General features: G+C 48.9%; 1 protein-coding gene across 1 annotated transcript in view; it reads right to left on the reverse strand.

The window, feature by feature from the left end:
- Positions 1–14,601: 14,601 nt before the first annotated feature.
- CCDC197 (coiled-coil domain containing 197) overlaps positions 14,602–20,158 on the reverse strand; it is an 11,822-nt gene continuing 6,265 nt past the window's right edge. Inside the window, exons 6-7 of the mRNA XM_023205328.1 lie at positions 18,472–18,588; positions 14,602–14,856 (exon numbers count right to left, since the gene is read on the reverse strand). Of these exons, the coding sequence (XP_023061096.1) occupies positions 14,653–14,856; positions 18,472–18,588 (321 nt within the window). The 3' untranslated portion in view covers positions 14,602–14,652. The remainder of the gene's footprint in view (positions 14,857–18,471; positions 18,589–20,158) is intronic.

The following is a 20,158-nucleotide window of genomic DNA, read 5'->3' on the forward strand; positions in this document are numbered from 1 at the left end:
TCAAGTATGCTTATGTCACCCTTCCCATGACATTACTCCTTGAGCAAGTCACACCCCTCTGGGCCTTGGTTTCCTCAACTGTAAAGTGGGAGTGTTCACTCCTATCTCAAAGATTACATGAGATGATCGTGAAAAGCACTAACATTGTACTTGACATTCAGTAAGTGCCTAATAAATGTGGGCTTTGCCTGGTGGCTATTCGGGCCTGAGTCTCCTTCCTCCTGGTGTGACTAAGCCTACAGGGGACTAGGTCACCATGAGGCCTGAGACTTGCGGCTTCTGTTAGCTGGATAGATTGCATGTGACAGGGAGGAGCCCCACCAAGGATGGTGCCTGGGTGCCTGAAAAGGGGGTTGTCTACCATTCTCCTAGATCAATGGAATGGAGCTATGACGGAGGGATTTCAGGCGGCCACACTATGCTGGCAAGAGCGGCCATTTTCCTGATGCTGGTTACAATGTGCTGTTTTATTCACTTGACAATGCCTTCCCCACCCCGCCAGCTGCGGGCAGGGTACTTGGTAGGAAGACCAGGCCCCCAGGATGTAAAGCGCTTCACCACCAAGCAGAGTGCAGGCTTGACTCAGACTTTGAGTTTCCTCTGCTGGGTGTGTCAACATTCTCCTCCTGCAGCCTTGTTGAGATACAAATTCAGGTGTTGTTTCACTGCTGGGAAAGATCAGAGAGGAGAAGAGCTAGAACTAGCCCTCCGCTCACTCCTCCCGTGCCCCAGTCCCAGGGAACAGAGCTGGGGGCTGGCCCTGGAGCCAATGGCTGTCCTGGCTCCCACCCCCAAGGGCAAAGGTGAGAAAGAGGCTTTTGTTTTTGAGAAAAGAGGATCATTCTAGGAAGAACAGTGGATTGGGGAGATTAGGGAATCGGGAGGTGGATCCAGCTGAGTAGGGAGAAGTTTCTGGAACCCAGGAAGGGTAGAAGCAGGTGTTCTAGGACAGAGGAGACTCGTAGTGCAGTATGGTGACTCCTCACTCACAAGCCACTTGTTGGATCCTGAGAGGACAAGCCTGTATTGAGTAAGGGAACTCGGGCCCCTGACCTGGCGGAGACTCCTTTGTCCCTCCCTTAGAAGCACGTTTTGGGCAAGGGGTGTAGCAACAAGGCAAAAGGCATTCATTCAACATTCCACAAAGAGTTACTGGACATCAACTATGTGCCAGGCACCCACTGCACATCACTGCATGAAACTGACAGAAGTCCCTGCTGTCACTCAGCTTACATCCTCCTGGGGAAATAACCCCCAATTATTCTGCACTAAGTTGCCCCAGACCATGCCACCCCAATGGGGTTGGGGGTGAAGATGGGGAGGGAGTTCCCCCAAATAACTGAGAGTTAATTTTCCACTAGCCCAGGGATACAGGATATACAATGAGTTCGTTTTTGAGAGGAGAAACAGAAGAGCTATGGGATTTCTTGAACTCGCAGAGAGGGCTCCAGAGGAGGCATGAATGGCTTTTCAAGTGTGAGGCAAGAAAATCGGGAGGAGAAGTCATTTTATAAGGCCGGGTTAGGACCATGGCATAACCCCCTCTTCATTTTACACACAGCCCCAGGAGGGTAATAGATGGGCCCGTTTTCCAGCCAATCACCCCTTCGTGGGTTTCCCCAGGACCTGGGTTTTGAAAACTAGCATTTTTCAGCTCACATGGCAAATGCTTGTAACCCATCCAGCCTCCTGGGCTGGGCGGGAAACCATCTCTAGTTTCTATGGGAGAAGGTGCATTTGCTGTGGTTTTCAGAAAGGCCAAGGCCAGTAGTAGGAGGTCCCCAGAGTTGGAGAAAGCTGCGTGTTCCTGCCTGTCCTCGCTCCCTGTGGTAGGCACAGAAAGCCCAGCTCCCAAAGGCAGCTGGAACACATTCAAGCGACAAGCCCTTGGGAAGGTTATGTGACTTCTGTGGTCAGTAGCCTCTAAATGGTTCCCAGTGACTACCCACCCCCTCTATCTCCTGTGTTCAAGCCCTTGGGTAATCTCTTCCTTTGAGTGTGGGCTGGACCTGGTGGCTTGCTTCTCACCAACACAGCACAGCGAAGTGATGGGCTGCCATTTCTGAGATTAGGACTCCCAAAGCCTGTGGCTTCCAGCTTGCTGGCTCACCCTCACTCCCTCAATTGCTATGTTAGGAGCTGATCCATGGAAAGAGCCACAGGGCCAGGAGCCGAGGGAGACCCCCCAGCAACAGCTGGCAAAGAACTGAGGCCTTCAAACAGCCAGGGAGGAACCTTATCTGCCAATGGCTGTGTGAGTGAGCTTGGGAGCTGATTCTCCCTGGTCGAGCCTTCAGGTGAGACTGCAGCCCTGGCTAACAGTTTGATCAAAGGCTCTGGAAAGACCCAGAGCCAAAGGACCCTTCTCAGCCATGATCAGATCCCTGGCCCATAGGAATAAGATAATAAATGGTCATTGTTCTGCTAAGCTTTGGGATAATTTCTTAGGCTGCATTAGATGACTAACACAGCCTTTCTTATTCCCAGACGCAGTTGGTTCCTCTATGGCACGGGTTAATGATACATCTCTAGGTGATTGTGTGGATGAACACAGCCTTGGGGACACCTCCCCAAGCTCCCACTGGAGGTGGAGTAGATATTCTACAGCATATTCCTCCCCACTGCTCTAGTTGCACAAATCAATGTCTAATGGCAAATTATGGCAAGTGCTGGGGAAGAAGAGAGCAGGGAGCTGTAAAGCAGATGAGCAAGGGCCTGGCCTGTCTAGCGGGGAGGGGAGGCTTCTCAGAGGAGGTGAGTTTTGAGCTGAGGTCTAAGGATGAGTTGGAAGAGGCTTCATTTGTCCTCTTCCCTGTCCCCACCCTGATGGTCTCTTCCTTAGCACTTTGCTATTTCCCATCCTAGCATTTCTCACAGTTTATGATTATTCCCGTGCATCTGTCCACCTGTTAGATAATAAGCTCCAAGAGGGCAAGAACTAGGTCACCACAGTACACTGGGTACCTAGCACAGTGCCAGGCACATAGCAGGCACTCAGGAAAAAATGCCCTGAATAAATGCGTGGGAGTAGGCAAGGGCTAAAGGGACAACACTACAGTTAGGACAGCATCAGTGAACCTCCTGAAAAGGAGCCTGGTGAATTCTAGCAACTGGGAGGGGCCAGCCTGGCTGGAGCACAGGAATAAGGGGGGAAAGTGAGTGCTTCATATCAGGCTGGAGAGGTGGCCAGGGCCATGCAGGCTTTGTAGGCATTGGAAAATGGGTTGACACGTGGGCAATAGGGAGCCATGGAAAGGGCAGGAGGGAGGGTGGGCATGACCAAATTTGTTTCTTTGAGGGATTGCTGGGGTTGCTGTGAGGAAACTGGGTTTGAGAGGGCAAGAGTGGAAGCAGAAAACCAGGAAGGAGGGTGCTGTAGTGGTCCAGGCCAGAGATGTGCGTGGCCAGGTCCAGGTAGGGCACAGAGAGGGGGAAAAGTGGAAAAGGGTCCAAGAGCAGGAGGGGACATGGACAGGGCTTGGTGGTGGGCTGGATGTGGAGCTGCAGGAGAGAGGGAGCCCGCCTGGCTGGCTGGCTGGGGCAACCGGACACCAGTGCAGCTCAGCCTCTATTAGACGGAGCAGAGCGCAGTGCCTGAGGGAATTCCCCAAATAACATCTCCCAGAACATAAAAAAACGGAAAAGTTCGAGGCTTTGTGATTTCTAGAAATGCTCCAGGCCCCTGGAGAGCAAAGCTCAGAAAAACTTGGGCTTGGAGTGGTTGGTAAAAACTTACAGGAGCCTGTGTTTACAGATAGTGGAGGCTTGTATGGGGTGAGGGCAGCTACTCCACAGAGGTCCCAGGTCTCCGAGCTCTGGCAGGTGGGACTTGAAGTGCAGCTTCCTGGATAATTTATTTTACTGTGAGATTGTTACAGGGACAACATGAAACTGCAAAGAAATCCTGTACTTCCCCTCCGGCCTCTGCGCCAGTGCCCTGCGGGTCCAAGTTCGCTCTCCTTTGCCCTTAGGGATGTTGGGGGTAAGTTTGAGAAGCTTTAATCAGGAAAAGCATCCCAGCCTTAAGGTCAGCCAGACTTGGGTTCTGCTGTCTGTTTGCTGTGTGACCTTGAACTAATTAGTGTCTCCCTCTGAGCCCGGGCATCGGTGATGGTTGCCCTTGAAAACACCTGCCTTTCCTCTCAAACTGGATTTTTGACTCTCACAATTCTTACCTTTATAGCATTTACTGGAAGAAAATTAAAGTTTGTTCATCTTCTAGGTAGCATCTTGTCTAAAATAATTTCTTATGGTGCTCACAGGAAATAGAAAAATTAAAATCAATCACGCAGAAACAAATAATTATGGAGGACTCCCCAAACCATATCCAGTACAGGATGTGACAGTAAAATTTAAATTGTTAGAGGTCTTATATCAACTTTTTGAAATCTTTTTTATTTTTTATTTTTGAGACAGAGTCTCGCTCTGTCGCCCAGGCTGGAGTGCGGTGGCATGATCTTGGCTCACTGCAAGCTCTGCCTCCCAGATTCACGCCATTCTCCTGCCTCAGCCTCCCAAGTAGTTGGGACGACAGGCGCCCACCACCACGCCCGGCTAATTTTTTGTATTTTTTTAAAGTAGAGATGGGGTTTTACCATGTTAGCCAGGATGGTCTCGATCTCCTGACCTTGTGACCCGCCCGCCTCGGCCTCCCAAAGTGCTGGGATTACAGGCATGAGCCACTTGCCCAGCCTTGAAATCCTTTCAATGATGTGCTACACTGCTCTATGTGAAAGAAAAGAAAGTTAGAAAGCTCTCGACCTCATCCCCTTATCAGCCAATTTTATAGCTACCATGAGATCTTATTTTTAGTTAAAGCTTCCCAAATCCATTCTCTAGAGTTGGTTATAATCTATCCAGCCACTGTGAATAATCTAGGAACAGACAGTAATTTAAATACACGCACACACACACAATCACACCGCCCCAGGGTGCCCATCCTGTTTTTCTAGCCCTTCCCATCCCAATTCCATGTTAAAGGTCAATGGGGCCAGGGGGTCTGAGGGCCCCATAGGCCTGTTTGGCTGCACTCAGCCCAGGATGAGTCCTGCTGGCTCCCAGGAGACAGACGCCATCCTTGGCTTGGCTCGTGAGTCTTCTCCCTCCATATTCCTTGGCAGCAGCCCAGGGTGACCAGTGACAGAAATCCTGTGATTGATGATGCTGTGGAGGCTGGGCGAGGGAACTCTTCCCCCGGTAACTTCCCTGGAAAACTCATGGGCACTTGGCCGGCTTCGCAGGGCTCCTCCGAGGGGTGCTAGAGAGGCAGCTCATCCCGGGAGGTGGGGTGGTGCCCTGTGCACAGGACACAGTTGATCCCGAAGACCAAGGTGTAGCTAATATTCTTCTGCCCCCCTTAAATATCCCTCACTTTTGACTTCTACACCTTCCTTAAAATGTTCACTTAGAGATTCACTCCTATGCCTGAGAATTTCATTCGTTCATCATTTGTTCTGAGGACATAAGGGTGTCCAACACAGATTTACCGAGGGCCTGTTCTGGAGTGGGCTTCACACTGGGTTCTGGGTATGTGGTTAAGACAGAGCTTTTCCTCTTGAGAACTTCTCCTTCCAGTGGGGGAGAGGAGTGTAAACAACTAAGTGATGACTGTAACAAGGCAGGTGCTCTCAGGAGCCTGTGGGAGAGGCTGGAAGCTGAGGGAGAGCTCTGCTCTCTGCCTGGGGCAGGGGCAACTGGCAAGGCTTCGTGGAGGAGGTGAGACAGGAAGTGGCCAGGGAAGAGAGGGATGGGAAAACGACCATCAGGGCAGAAGGAACCTCCCCAAAAGCACACTCAGGACTGGGGCTCATCCTGCCATGTGTCCTTCGGCTTCAGTGTGTGTCCACGCCAGTGCAAGCTGGGGGTTGAAAGTTGGCTGGCCAGGGACCTCATGTCTCGTAGGTCACAGCCCCTGCAGCAGAAGCTCTGGATGATGCCAGCTGTCCACAAGAGTCACTTTCTCCCTGAAGGGCAATGCTAGACTCAGACCCACCTCAGAGCAAATCAGAGCAGTGCTTGCAACCCTTACCGCGCACACGGATCGCCCGGGGACCTCGCTTGAATGCAGATTCGGCCTTTCTCACAAGCTCTCAGGGGATGCCCACGGCGCGGGTCCTCAGACCACACCTGGGCAGGCATACGCAATAAAACACTCCTCCGTGGATTCTGTCTGTGAGCTGTCTTCCATTTGAGCTTGAGCCATCCAAACTGCCTCTAGATCACGATTCACTATCATGCTCCCTTCAGCCTCTAGTGGCCGAGAGCTGTAACTCTGAAAGAAGACACACATGGTGGTTGTGTGACCTTGGGAAAGCCTCAACCTGTCTGAGCCTCATCTGTACAATGGGATAAACACTCCTGCAGGATTGTTACGAAAGCTGCCTGAGCTATAATGAGCTTAGCATCCAGCAAGCATCCCACAGGGTAGCTCTTGTTCTTACAGTTCCTGTACTACCGAACTGTCCTGTGACAGTGACGGTGGTTCAATTTGGAGCCCAATGCACTTGAATTCATGTCCAGGCTCAACCACTGTCTGTGTAACCTCAGACAAGGCACATTTTCACACCGAGCTGCAGTTTCCTCCTATAAAAAGGGATTAGGGAAAACTTTCTGGCTCACAGAATGCGGGGACAACTCAGGGACGCACGGTGACCAGTAAGCAGCATTCTGGTACCCCGTGAGGAACCTAACTCCCTTGTTCACGCACACACGCACCTGTTCCTTCAACACCGAACACCACCTGCTTTGTGCCAGCCCCCTGCTAGGCACAGGGAGTTGGAGACAAAGGACACAGGGCTACCGCCCTCAGCGTGTGCACTGTTCATGGTGCTGGAGAGCAGGCGAGGACCTGAGGCTCCCTCTCTTGAAATTCAGCGTCCCATGCATGACTGAGTCCTACAGAACGTGCAGCAGCCGCCAGCGAGGAGTGAGCAAGTTTTGGCAGCAAAGGGCACGGCAACAGTACCAGCATCTCCTGGAGACTCCAGTCAAGGGAAATGGGGGAACCCATGGGTTTGAAGATGTTTGAGACGTTCCAATGGAGTGCCTTTGGCCAGACTGGCACTTACAACCTTGGAGCACAGGCCTCCCAAGTGGCCTGGCTGCTCCTGAGCCAAGAGCAGGACTGGGCCGGGCATCTGGCCCCCAGTGAAGGGGGTAGGAGTGGGGCTGGAATGCCCAGCACCTTTTCAGCTGAGGCCATGGCAGGGAAGCCTCTCCAAGATATTTCCTGTAATCCCTGTCTGGCCAGACTCCTTACCTGGAGAATAGGACTCAGGTTGGGACACCAAGATTTAAGGATAGAGACCAAAGGGGACCCCTTGAGAGAGCAGGAGCCAGTGGTGGCAGTGTCAGGTGTAGGTGCTCACACAAGAACCAGAGTTAATGAACTTTGGGAAAACCCAATACGTGGAGGGCCAAATACCTTTCTCCAGAGACTTGAAGACAGTTATGTGGGTGAAGGATTTGACAATTCCTCTTGTTTTTGGGGACACCAAGGGTGAGGATTGGTGAGGTGCCAAGAAGAGGTGGTTTCTAATTTTTTAATACAGTATTTCTTTCTGGTTATAAAAAACACGTTAATCACAGAAACTTTGGAAAATACACAAAAGTATAAAGAAGAAAATAAAAAAATCTTACAATCTGGAGATAACCACTATTAACACGGCAGAGCTCTTCTCCACTTTTATGCATCCCAGCATTCCTGAGACACAGGATCCATGCCCTTGGATGGCCTGGTTTCCCACAAGGGGGTGATGCTTAGGTTGGAGAAGACACAGAATTTGAACAAGTGTGCAGGTGTATGAGGCAGCTATTGCCATCAAGCTGTGTAACAAGCAATCTCAGACTTGCCCTGGCTTACGGGTAAAAGAAGCATTTGTCTCTCACTCATGAGTCTGTAAGTTGGCTGAGGACTGACTGATTTAGGTGCATCCCAGCTGCAGGTTGGGTCCATGTCTGCTCCACATGACTCTCATCCTCCTGGAACGAGGGGGGCTCCCTGAGGCAGGTTCTCTTCATGGGCGAGCTCACGGGTGGTAAGTGTACTGCACAATTATGTTTTAAGCCTCTGTGTCATAATCCACTGATATTTTATTGGCCAAAGCACACAGCCAACCCAAGTCAAGAGATGGGGATGACTATTCTGTCCACCAGGAGGTCCTGGCAAGAGTGTGGATGTATACTACTGGGGCTGAGCATTTCGTCTACTACACTAGGTGGGTCTAATATTTGCTGCTATCCCCAAGGGCCTTGATCCTCCTGCTTAGAACATTGTTTTAGTAGATTTCCTTCTACTCTTATATTTGTATAATTTTACGAAATTGAGTTTCTATGCTACCTTTTTAAAACTCCTCCTTGGTTTTTGTTTTCACTTAGCTTTATACCTTGTACCTTTTTCTAATATTAAATAGTTTTGAAAATATGTTAATGACTGCAGAATCATAACATGTTTTGGCATACTTCATTAATCTCTTCTTCTAGGATACTTAGGGTTTTCCAGTTGGGGCTACTGTAAATAACAATGTGAGGTGATGAACATCTTTGTGCAGAAACTTTGTTGGCACCTGTCATGGGCATTTCTTGCTTCTGTTTGCCCAGTACCAAGTCCAACCTCCCTCTGAATCAGTGAGTCAGTGCCCTGATTTCCTTTCGGGGGAACCGTCCCTCACCTACTTTGAGTCTGTGTAGTTCATGTGGCATCCATCACTGACTCCTGGGGAATGGCCTCTAGCCACAAAAGACATTCCATCTCACTAAAGCTCAACAATTGGACCCAGGCCGGGCCATCCAGAATATGGAATCCCCCTCATTACAGAGATTAGTTCAGAAATGACACAGTGCCTAGTCCTGGCTAATTAATGGTTGTCTAAAAAGAGGCACATGACCCAAGGTGATCCAATCAGAGTGAATCCTGAGACTGGCCAAGGAGTAGCTGGGAAGAGGCATTCTCTCTTCTCTGACTTCAGCTTCAGAGGGTGCTGGCAATCCTGAGGTTGCTGGCAGCATCTTGTTTACACTGAGCTTGAGAATAAAGCCAAGACCTGGGCGATCAAACCCAGAAACGAAGTGACCGGATTCTGCTGACATTGTGCTCCTGATTAACATGCCTCCAGCAAGAATCCCTGCGCTTTCCAGTTTCAGAAGCCAATGCGTTTCATTTGTCTCCTAAACTGAGTTGTGCTATCACTTTCAACCAAATAATAGCCCAGTGTTACTGACGGAAGTTCCTTAGCTGGAATTTCAGTGGTCCCTCAGTGTCTGTGGGGGATTGGTTTCAGGACCCCCCCAACACATATCAAAATCCTCAGATACTCAAGTCCCTGATGTAAAATGGTGTAGAATTGTATGCACATCCCCTCATATACTTTAAATCAGCTCTAGATTACTTTTAATACCTAATACTATGATGCTCTATAGTTGTTGTGCTATATTTTAAAAATTTTGTGCTATTTTTAATTGTTGTATTTTTAATTTTTAATGTTTTTCTTTTTTCCTGAATTTTTTTTTTTTAGACAAAATCTTGCTCTGTTGTCCAGGCTGGAGTGGAGTGGCACAATCTCGGCTCACTGCAACCTCCACCTCCTGGGTTCAAGCAATTCTTCTGTCTCAGCCTCCCGAGTAGCTGGGATTACAGGTGTGCACCTCCATGCCCAGCTAATTTTTGTATCTTTTAGTAGAGACAGCATTTTGCCATAGTTGACCAGGCTGGTCTCGAACTCCTGACCTCAGGTGATTTGCCCTCCTAGGCCCCCCAAAGTGCTGGGATTACAGGTGTGAGCCATCACGCCCGGCTTTTTTTTTTTTTTGAGATAGAGTTTCACCCTTGTTGCCCGCTATCTCGGCTCACTGCAACCTCCTTCTTCCAAGTTAAAGTGATTCTCCTGCCTCAGCCTCCCAAGTAGCTGGGATTACAGGCGCACGTCACCATGCTCAGATAAATTTTTGTATATTTTTAGTAGAGATGGGATTTTTTTTCTGAATATTTTTGATCTGGGGCTGGTTGAATCTGGAGTATTTTTGATCTGCATTTGGTTAAATCCCAAGGTGTGGAATCCGTGTATACAGAGGGCCGACCATACTGAGCCAAAGGACATAAACATTTTTTAAGCCTCTCAAGACCTCTTAGCAAATTGCTTTCCAGAGAGGTTATGCAAACAATTCTATAGTGAGCCTATCTTAAAAGCATTTGTCTATTAGCTTTAAATTATTTTGACAGGCAGTAATTGTATGGTTGAAATATTTCTATGTTTATAGGCCATTTTATTTCATGATTTGCTGAATATGAGCAACTGGTATCTTTTTTTTAATACTTTTTAAGAACTCTTTAAATATCAAAAACATAGATCCTTTCCCAAATTCCTCACCATTTCCCCCCAACTTACTGACTTTTGATATTTTGATGTGCTCTGAAGTATATGTATTTGTAACTTTTTTTTTTTTTTTTTTTTTTTTTGAGATAGAGTCTCACTTTGTCACCTAGGCTAGAGTACAGTGGTGCGATCTCAGCTCACTGCAACCTCCACTTCCTGGGTTCAAGTGATTCTCCTGCCTCAACCTTCTAAGTAGCTGAGATTACAGGTGCCTGCCACCACGCCTGACTAAATTTTTTGTATTTTTAGTAGAGACAAGGTTTCACCATGTTGGCCTGGCTGGTCTCGATCTCCTGACCTCAGGTGATCCATCTGCCTCGGCCTCCCAAAGTGCTGGGATTACAGGTGTGAGCTGCTGCGCTGGGCGTATTTGTAACTTTTATGTGGCCAGATTGTTTTGGGGTGTTACTCCTGTCATTTCCATGCTTTCAAAGTCCTTCCCTATTGAAGACCAGGTGAATATGGACCAAGTTTTCTTCTTTTTGACATTCAGGACTGGGCGCAGCGACTCACACCTGTAATAGCAGCACTTTGGGAGGCTGAGGCGGGCAGATCACTTGAGGTCAGGAGTTCAAGACCAGCCTGACCAACACGGTGAAACCCTGTCTCTACTAAAAACACAATAATTAGCCGGGCATGGTAGCAGGTGCTTATAATCCCAGCTACTCAGGAGGCCGAGGCAAGAGACTCACTTGAACCCAGGAAAAGGAGGTTGCAGTGAGCTGAGATTGCACCACTGCACTCCAGCCTGGGCTACAGAGTGAGATTCTGTCGAAAGAAAGAAAGAGAGAGAGAAAGACGGAAAGAAAGGGGGGGGGGAGGGAGGGAAGAAGGAAGGAAGGAAGGAAGGGTGGAAGGGGAAGGAAAGAAGGGGAAGGAGGAGGAAGGAAGGAAAAGGAAAGAAAAGGAAGGAAAAGGAAGAAAAAGGAAGAAAAAGGAAGAAAGACATTCAGATGCCCAGGGTTTCTCTGCCTGTGATTTGAGAGCTGTCTGTGTTGGAATCACCTGGGGAGATTGCTTAAAATCCAGATTTCTGGGCCTCACCCTAGAAAGGGTCTCTGAGAGGAAGCCGCAGTTCTCTCCATTTTTAGCAAGTCTCACATGTGGTTTCAGTAAAACACTAAAGTTTGAAAACCACTGCTCAAAAGAATGACAGGACACAATTTGAAAAAGAATACAATCTGATTCCCCCCTCCCACGAGCCAATTTCCCCAGCAGCAGCCATTTGGCAATAATCCAGTTCTTCCAGGATGGTCTGTGGGAAGAATTTTCTCATGCTTGAAGTTCTTAAAGCTGGGATTCATTGGCAGGTAACGAGCTCTTAGTCTCAAACTGTCCAAGCTCAGGACTGTTGGTGTCTTGGGATCCCATGCTCCAGCTGGAAGGTCGGATGAAGTGACATTTCATAAGGTACCTGAACTAGTGCTTTTTATTTTTTCTCCAAATGCCCTTGAAGGTTCTTCTCCAGCTAATATAAAACCTATGAGAAAAGTGCTTTGAAGGTGCAGGGTCAGGACAGAGTGAGCTTTCTGTATGGTAAAAAGCCAAGAAAGGAGAAACAGCATTCTGGTACTTACCAGCAGCCTGAGGTAGCCATGCTGTTAAGCGCAATGCCCTGTGTCCAGTTGATGGCCCCAACCCTGCCTAGGGGAGGCTGGGAGCTCCCAAGATACCCAGATGCTGTGTGCAAATGTTGATTGGTGGCCAGGTCATTGCCACGCCAAGCAACTATTCCAATCACCCTCCTCCCTGAGGAGTGTGACAAAATGTCTGAGCTAGATCAAGAACGACAGGTGCACAGCAGGCAGGTGATGGGGGACGGAAAAACACAGAGCCCTCGAAGACACAGCCAAGAAGCCAGAGAACTGCACCCTGGGCATAGAAGGCAGTGCTCTCTCCAGCACCTCCCAGGAGGTGAGACAGGGTTAGGGCAGCCCTCCTGCAATGCCTGGTCCAGCCCCATCGTGCAGAAGGAATTCCAAAGTCCAGAGGGGGAGTTGGTGGTCACGGTGGAGCAGTGCCCGGCTTCAGCACTTAGGATTTGCCATTACGCTAAAGCAGCGGTTCTCAAAATGTAACCCCAGGCCAGCAGTATCTGCTGTATCCTGGGACTTGTTAAAACTGCAGCTTCTAGGACCCGGAAGCTCTGGAGGTGGGGCCCACACTCTGCATTGATACAGGCCCTCCTGACATGTGTTCAAACCTAAGAACCACCCGCTTAATCCTCTGCACTGGGGAAGATTAATGGAATACTTTAGCTTGCTTCGGAAAAAGTGGGAAAGACAGAGAACAGAGAGGCATGAGTGTGTGAGGCTCCCCGTGCACCACCCTTGATGGAATCTAAACCTCATGGCCTGGCATTTGGGGCCCCACGTGGTCCCCCAGCCTACCTTCTCAGACCGCTCGGGGGGTTCCGCCTGCTCCAGCAGAACTGCAAGTCCCTACTCCAGCATTTCTGTCGCTCTTCTGTAGTGCAGCCTCTTCCTTCTGAAATCCCACTCAAGCCCTACCTGAGGTGCCCTCTTTCCTCTGAAGGTGTATGAGATAAGAAACTTGAAACAGCGGCTCCCTCCTGGTTCTCCTTTTAAAATACACTACTCGCCGGGTACAGTGGCTCACACCTATACCCAGCACTTTGGGAGGCCAAGGCGGGTGGATCACCTGAGGTCAGGAGTTCGAGACCAGCCTGTCCAACATGGTGAAACCCCGTCTCTACTAAAAATATATAAATTAGCCAGGCATGGTGGCACACGCCTGTAATCCCAAATTAGGAGGCTGAGGCAGGAGAATCACTTGAACCCGGGAGGTGGAGGTTGCAGTGAGCAGAGATTGCGCCACTACATTCTACCCTGGGTCACAGAGCAAGACTCAGTCTCAAAAACAACAACAACAGAAAACAAACAAAAAACACCCCAAAATATAACCACACTACTCTTAAAAACCTGGCCACAATCAGCCTTCCTTCTTCTGTGTATCTTTCCTGTTCAACTCCCTGGCCAAGCCTGACTCATCCCCCACCCTCTCCCGGTAGCACCCGGAGTCAAGCGGGCTCTCGGGGTTCTCAGCTGACAGTCAGCATCTTTTCTTTTCTAAAACTCCCTTTTGAAAGTCCATGTGCTGACTCACCACTGTTTACAGTTCAGCAGCTGCTCTTAACTTTCTGCCTTTACCTAGATAAATTAACAGCAGCTGACCTCTAGAGCTGAATTATTTTTGGGACTGTGGTGGTTGCTAGAATGATTTTACCCCAGTGGCACAATGAAAGCAAGCAAGTGCCTTCTGTGCAGACCTGGCTCTTCCAAACTTGACTTAGAATGTCAGACTGGAGTGGGGGGCTTAGACTTCCTCACCACCGCCCCCTTGTTTTAAAGACAGGGTCTCGCTGTGTCATCCACACTGGAGTGCAGTGGCACAATCATGGCTCACTGTAGCCTTGACCTCCCAGGCTCAAGTGATCCTTCCACCTCAGCCTGCTAAGTAGCTGGAACCACAGGTGTGTGCCACCATGCCTGGCTAATTGTTTCATTTTTTATAGACAGGATCTCCCTATGTTGCCCAAGCTGGTCTCGAACTCCTGGGCTCAAGTGATCCTTCTGCCTCTGCCTCCCAAGGTGCTTGGGATTCCAGGTGTGAGCCACCATGTCCGGCACTCTCTCCCAATTTTACAGGTAGAAAAACCAGCCCAGAGAGGCGCCTTGCCTTGCCAAGGTCTCCCTGAGAGTACCATCCATTCCAGGTAGCTCAGACACCTGCAGGATGGGCAGAAGGTACCAACCTGGTACTCAACTTCTGGCAGCCAGTGATGAGATGCCCCTATACATTCAGCGCCCCCATTAGCTCTGCAGACTGTTGTGGGCAAGGTGAACTCCCGTGCATCCCACGGCCCTGGTGGCTGTTTACAGTGTCCTGTGACTGGGACATTCCCAATAGCCAGGCGTTTGTCCAAAGCTCCTCAGTCTCAGGAACCCACCATGAAAGTGGAAGACGCAACCCCAGATCCCAGGTGGGGAGTCTTCAGCCCAGGGTCTTCCAGCCTGGCTGCTGCCCCCAACTCAGGAACCTGCCTCTCTCTCCCCGATCCCACGCAGGCCGTACCTGGATCCCTGCCAATCTCCCAGGATGGGGACCAGCACCCCCAACCCCAGCTGAGCCCAGGACCCTGCCCACCCCCTCAGTGCCCCCAGACTCTCTCCCACTGGCTTGGAGGTGTTGGTGCTGAGAAAAGGAGGCAGGCAGGTAAGGAGAGGTCGTGATGCTACGGGGCCTGCAAGGCGTAGGCCGGTCAGTACAGGCTGGAGCACTCTGAAGCATGGGGGCTGGGAAAGGGGGTCCTGGGTGTGGAAACCCAGCTCCTTGGACATTTCCTGAAGGGTTTGGGGTGTCTTCTGAGCCCCTGGTCCCTGAGGCTGTTCCAAGACCAGCACACTCTGCGTTCCTTGAGCAGTGCGATCAGTCTTACGGTCTCCATTTTGTCCAACATGAACTCCTGGGAGGGAAAATAAATCTCTCACCTGACAGTGTTTTGGCCTCTGGACGCTACTTCCTAGGGACCAAAGCATCGTCAAAGGCTGACCTACTTCTTTAACTCTCACAAGGGCCCTGCAAAAGACGTGGTATCAATGCCACTGGGCAAATGAGCAAACAGAGGCTCAGAGAAGTTAAGTGACTTGTCTGATGTGGCACAGCCAGGAGTGACAGAGCTGGATGACTAGGAGTCCAGATCCTGGTGTAATTTCCTGAATGTGGTTGCCTGCCTTTTCTCACTGCTCCTCCAAGAAGCCCACCCTGACTGCCCCCAGCCTCCCTCTCTGAAGGGCATTCATTTCTTAAGGACCAGATGAGCCTCCATCTCCTGTTGCCTAGCAGAATGCTGAGCATATTCAGGTGGCTCAATTCATGTTGGCTGAGTGACTGACAGATGTCAATCCAGAGGCCCAAACTGATTGTTGCCTGGGACCCAGTGATATCACCACATAATTTCTTCCTTTTTCTTGGGAAGAAGATGAAATTGATACACTGTGACTATTTAGACAAATGTGTCCTTACTCAGAAATCTCATTTCTTTGCAATATGAATAAGTTACAAGCTGTATATAACTAGGGATGCCAATTACACAGACTTGGACTGAATAGTGCCCACTGAGTTGTGCCATACAGCGGCCTCAATACTGCTTGTGAGGTTCCTGGAGACCTTCTTAACTGAGCCACAGGTTTGCTCACTGCTGACTGTTGCACTGGACACTAGGGAAGAGACCTGCCCCTCAGTGCTCCTGGGGAGCTAAGTATCCTGTGTTTGGACATCTGCACTGAGCCTGCCTCAAATGAGGTAAGCACGTTCTGACTTAGGATGAAGTCAGTGCCAAAGGTGGCAGACAGGAGAGTATGGAAAGGATGGGTCTTTGATGATGCCACTGAGCCTAGGATCACACCATGCCTGAAACCCACCCAGGCACCAAACTTCCACTCATGACACAAGATGTGCCCTGGTAGAGGAGCCAAATGACCTCAGAAAAGAACAAAGTGGGAAGACTCACTCTTCTCAATTTTAAAATTTACTACAAAGCCACAGTAATCAAGACAGTATGGTGCTGGCATAAAAACAGTCATAGAGATGAATGGAATAGAATCGAGAATCCAGAAATAAACTTTCATATTACAGTCAACTGATTTTTGACAAGGGTACTGAGAAAATTCAAAGGGGAAAAATGGAACTTTTTAAACAAATGGTGTCAGGACAACTGACTATCCTCATGCAGAATAATGAAATTGGACCCCTACCTTACATTATATTAAAAAATTAACTGAAAATGAATCACAGATCTAAACAGTAGAGCAAAAACTATAAATTTCTCACAAGAAACAAGTGTAAATCTTCATAACCCTGGATTAGGCAATGGCTTTTTAGATATGACACCTAAAGGACAAGTACATACACATACCCAAAGTAAAATATTGGACTCTTGGCTGGATGCGGTGGCTCACACCTCTAATCCTAGCACTTTGGGAGGCCGAGGCGGGTGGATCGCTTGAGGTCAGGAGTTCAAGACCAGCCTGGCCAACATGGCCAGGTGTATTCTCTACCAAAAAATACAAAAATTAGCCAGGTGGGGTGGCGGTGCATGCCTGTAGTCCCAGCTACTGGGGAGGCTGAGTCAGGAGAATCACTTGAACTCAGGAGGCGGAGGCTGCAGTGAGCCAAGATGGCACCACTGCACTCCAGCCTGGGTGACAGACTGAGACCCTGTCTCAAACAAACAAACAAAAAAACAAACAAATTGGATTCCATCAAAATTCAAAACTTCTGTGCTTCAAAGGACACCATCAAGATAGTAAAAAGATAACATGCAAGATAGGAAATATTTGCAATCATTTATTTGATAAGGGACCTGTATCCAGAACGCAAAAAGAATTCTTACAACTCAACTAAAAAAAGACAAATAGGCCGGGCACAGTGGCTCATGCCTGTAATCTCAGCACTTTGGGAGGCCGAGGCAGGTGGATCACTTGAGGTCAGGAGTTCGCAACCAGTTTGGCCAACATGGTGAAACCCCATCTCTAATAAAAATACAAAACTTAGCCGGGTGTGGTGGTGCATACCTTAGTCCTAGCTACTCGGGAGGCTGAGGCAGGAGAATCGCTTGAACCCGGGAGGCAGAGGTTGCAGTGAGCCAAGATGCGCCACTGCACTTCAGCCTGGGCAACACAGTGAGACCCCATCTCAAAAAAAAAAATCAAATTTTTTAATGGGCAAATAATTTAAATAGGTATTTCTCCAAAGGAGAAGTATCTATTTATTGGCCATACACATGGCCAATAAGTGCATGAAAAGATACTCAACATCATTAGTCATCAGATAAGTGCAAATCAAAACCACAATGAGATGCCACTTCACACCCATTAGGAGGGTTAAATTAGAAAAGGTTGACAATAGCAAATGTTAGCCAGGATGTGGATAAATTGGAACCATCGTACATTGATCATGGGGATGGTAAATGGTGCAGCCATTTCGGAAAGAAGTTTGGCAGTTATTCAAATGTTAAACATAGAGTTAACAGATGACCCAGAAATTGCACTCCTAGGTATGTGCCAAAGAGAAGTGAAAACATATTTCTGCATAAAAATTTGTACACAAATGTTCATAGCAGCAATATTCATAATACCTAAGGAATGTAAACAACCCAGATGTCCATCAACTGATGAATGGATAAACAAAAGTTCTATCCATCCAAATAGGCCCATACCATGGAATATTCAGCCATAAAAATAAAGCATTGATTCGTGCTAGGGCATGGATGAACCTTGAAAACATTATGCTAAATGAAAGCAGCCAGATGCAGTGTATCTTTTTGGGAGTGATGAAATGTTATGGAATTAGACAGGGGTAATGGCTATGCAATTTTGACTATACTGAAAACACCAAAGTGCATAATTGTAAGGGATACATTTTATGGTATGCGAATTATATCTCAATAAAGTTATTATTTTAAAAAGACAGGCTCTGTTGTCAATCAAAGCCAATCAGATCACGTTTTCTGTTACTGCAGTAACAGTATCCTGACTGATGGGGGCGATGAGGAGAGAAGCCCAATGGACTTACAGTGTGAAGTTTAAGATGAGGACCCCCTAAGAAGCTTCCTCAGTCACCGAAATGCCCGCTGCCAGCATACTCATATGTGTAAGAGTGTGATCATACCTGTTTGCATCTTTGTGCGTGCAAGTTGATGTTTGTGTGCTTGTTTGCAGGTGTGTCTGTGTGTGTCTCATGTGTGTTGGTGTGCAGAAAGCACATGTGGATATTGATGGGTGTATACTATGTGTGTGTGTGTGTGTGATGTGTCAGAGTGGAGCTACATATAAAGACCAGGTGGGAAGTTCCTCTATGCACCCTCTACAGTGACCCTTCACCCAGTGGGTGCTCAAGTTTGTTGGGAGACTAACAGAGACCTTATGACCTTACTGCACCAGGCATCCATGTAGCTATGGAAAGAAGAGCTGATGGGGGGGTAAACACAAATGCAGCCTGAGTTAAGGAGCAGGACTAGCTCAAGTTGGAGCCTTGCCTGGGACAGTCAGGAGCCCCACAGCCATCTGTCTATCTTTACCTTAATCAGATTGAGCTTGGAGAAGAGATCCATGCTTTTGGGCATGCTGTAGGCAGAGGGGCAGCACTGCCGGGCCATGTTGGTGATGGTCATTTGCATGTAGCTGAGCAGCTGATCCTGCAGGAAAGAGAAGGAAGAGGCAGCTCAGGCTCTCTCCCAGCATCCCCTGCCCCTGCCCCTGTCCCAGCTCACTCTGGCCAGCAAAGTGTTGTGGACAGAGCTGGGACACTGGGAGTGCCCTTCTCATCATGGTCTGTATTCCTCTCCTGCGGGGCTTGGTTGAGTTCCTCCCCACCTCAGAGCCTGAGCATCCTCCCCTGCAAAGAGGGAGGTTGGACTAACTCCTTTCAGAAGGGTTTCCTGGCCGGAGGCATCAGGGTCCACACCTCGTTAGAATCTGAGGACTGGGAAGGGGCATGGAGTGGGGTCCTGGACTTCAGACCTCCAGGATCCTGGTCTGCTGCAGCAGCTTAGAGACAAAGACCTCAAAGGGGCTCTGTAGACTGTGACCACCCCCCCAGCTCCCTCCCTAATCCCCTTGCCTCGGAAGCCTTGTCTTCAAACTCAGAACCCCCGAGGCCCAATCAGTCTGGACCTGAGCAGGTCTCACAGTCACTCCATGACCTCATCCTGTGCAGAGAAGGTGTGCCCAGTGCAGCCCTGTGCCCAAGCCATCATCCCAAGTGTCCTCCCACAGTCCCTGAGGCCAGAAGAACACAGACTGTTGCCTCCATTTATGGTGAGGAACCGGGGTCCAGCGGTGACCAGACCACATTCCCAAGGCCAGCAAGGGGCAGTGCAAGAGCTGAATTCTGGAATCCCTGGAAATCATGGCCATGGACTTTGGCCATGACTTGTTCTTTCTGAGCCTCATTTTTCTCATTTGTAAAATGAGTGTGGGTAAAATTTACCAATATTCAACAACACCTACTCCAGGTCAGACTCTGTGCTAAGCACTGCCTGGAATGATCGGAGAGACACCAGGGTTGCTGAAGACAGTGTATAATAACCACTCACTTAAATGCCATTGTTTTATTATTAACCGCAAACATTATACAAGGACTAAGTGCTCAGCACAACATGAAGCCCTGGGACTGGGCTGGTGGATCCTAGCTCCGGTTCTTGGCAGAGCTCGGTCCTGAAATATCTGTGGCCTCAGTTTTCCCATCTGTAAAGTAACCTTTGACCCCTCTAAGAGAGGGCCTTCGAAAGTAAACTGTCACCGAGGAGAAGTAAGTGGTGCGGGTATGTCTGTGTGTGTGTCTGTATGTATATCTCTGTCTGTGTCTGTGTGTCTGTACATGTGTTTGTGTGTGTCTGCGTGTGTGTCTGACTGTGTCTGCGTTTCTGTATGTCTGTGTGTGTCTGGCTGTGTCTGTCTCTGTGCATTTGTGTGTATGTGTCTGGCTGTGTGTGTGTTTGTCTGTCTATATGTCTGGTTGTGTCTGTGTGTCTATGTGTCTGGCTGTGTCTATGTGTCTGTGTGTCTCTGTGTCTGGCTCTGTGTGTGTGTGTGTCTCTGTGTGTGTGTGTCTGTGTGTGTGTCTGTGTGTGTATGTGTCTGTGTGTCTATGTGTGTGTGTGTCTGTGTTTCTCTGTGTCTGGCTCTGTGTGTGTGTGTCCGTGTGTGTGTGTCTGTGTGTATGTATGAGTCTGTGTGTGTGTCTGTGTGTGTATCTGTGTGTGT

The sequence above is a fragment of the Piliocolobus tephrosceles genome, chromosome 6, assembly GCF_002776525.5.
Source record: "Piliocolobus tephrosceles isolate RC106 chromosome 6, ASM277652v3, whole genome shotgun sequence".
Lineage (NCBI taxonomy): Eukaryota > Metazoa > Chordata > Mammalia > Primates > Cercopithecidae > Piliocolobus > Piliocolobus tephrosceles.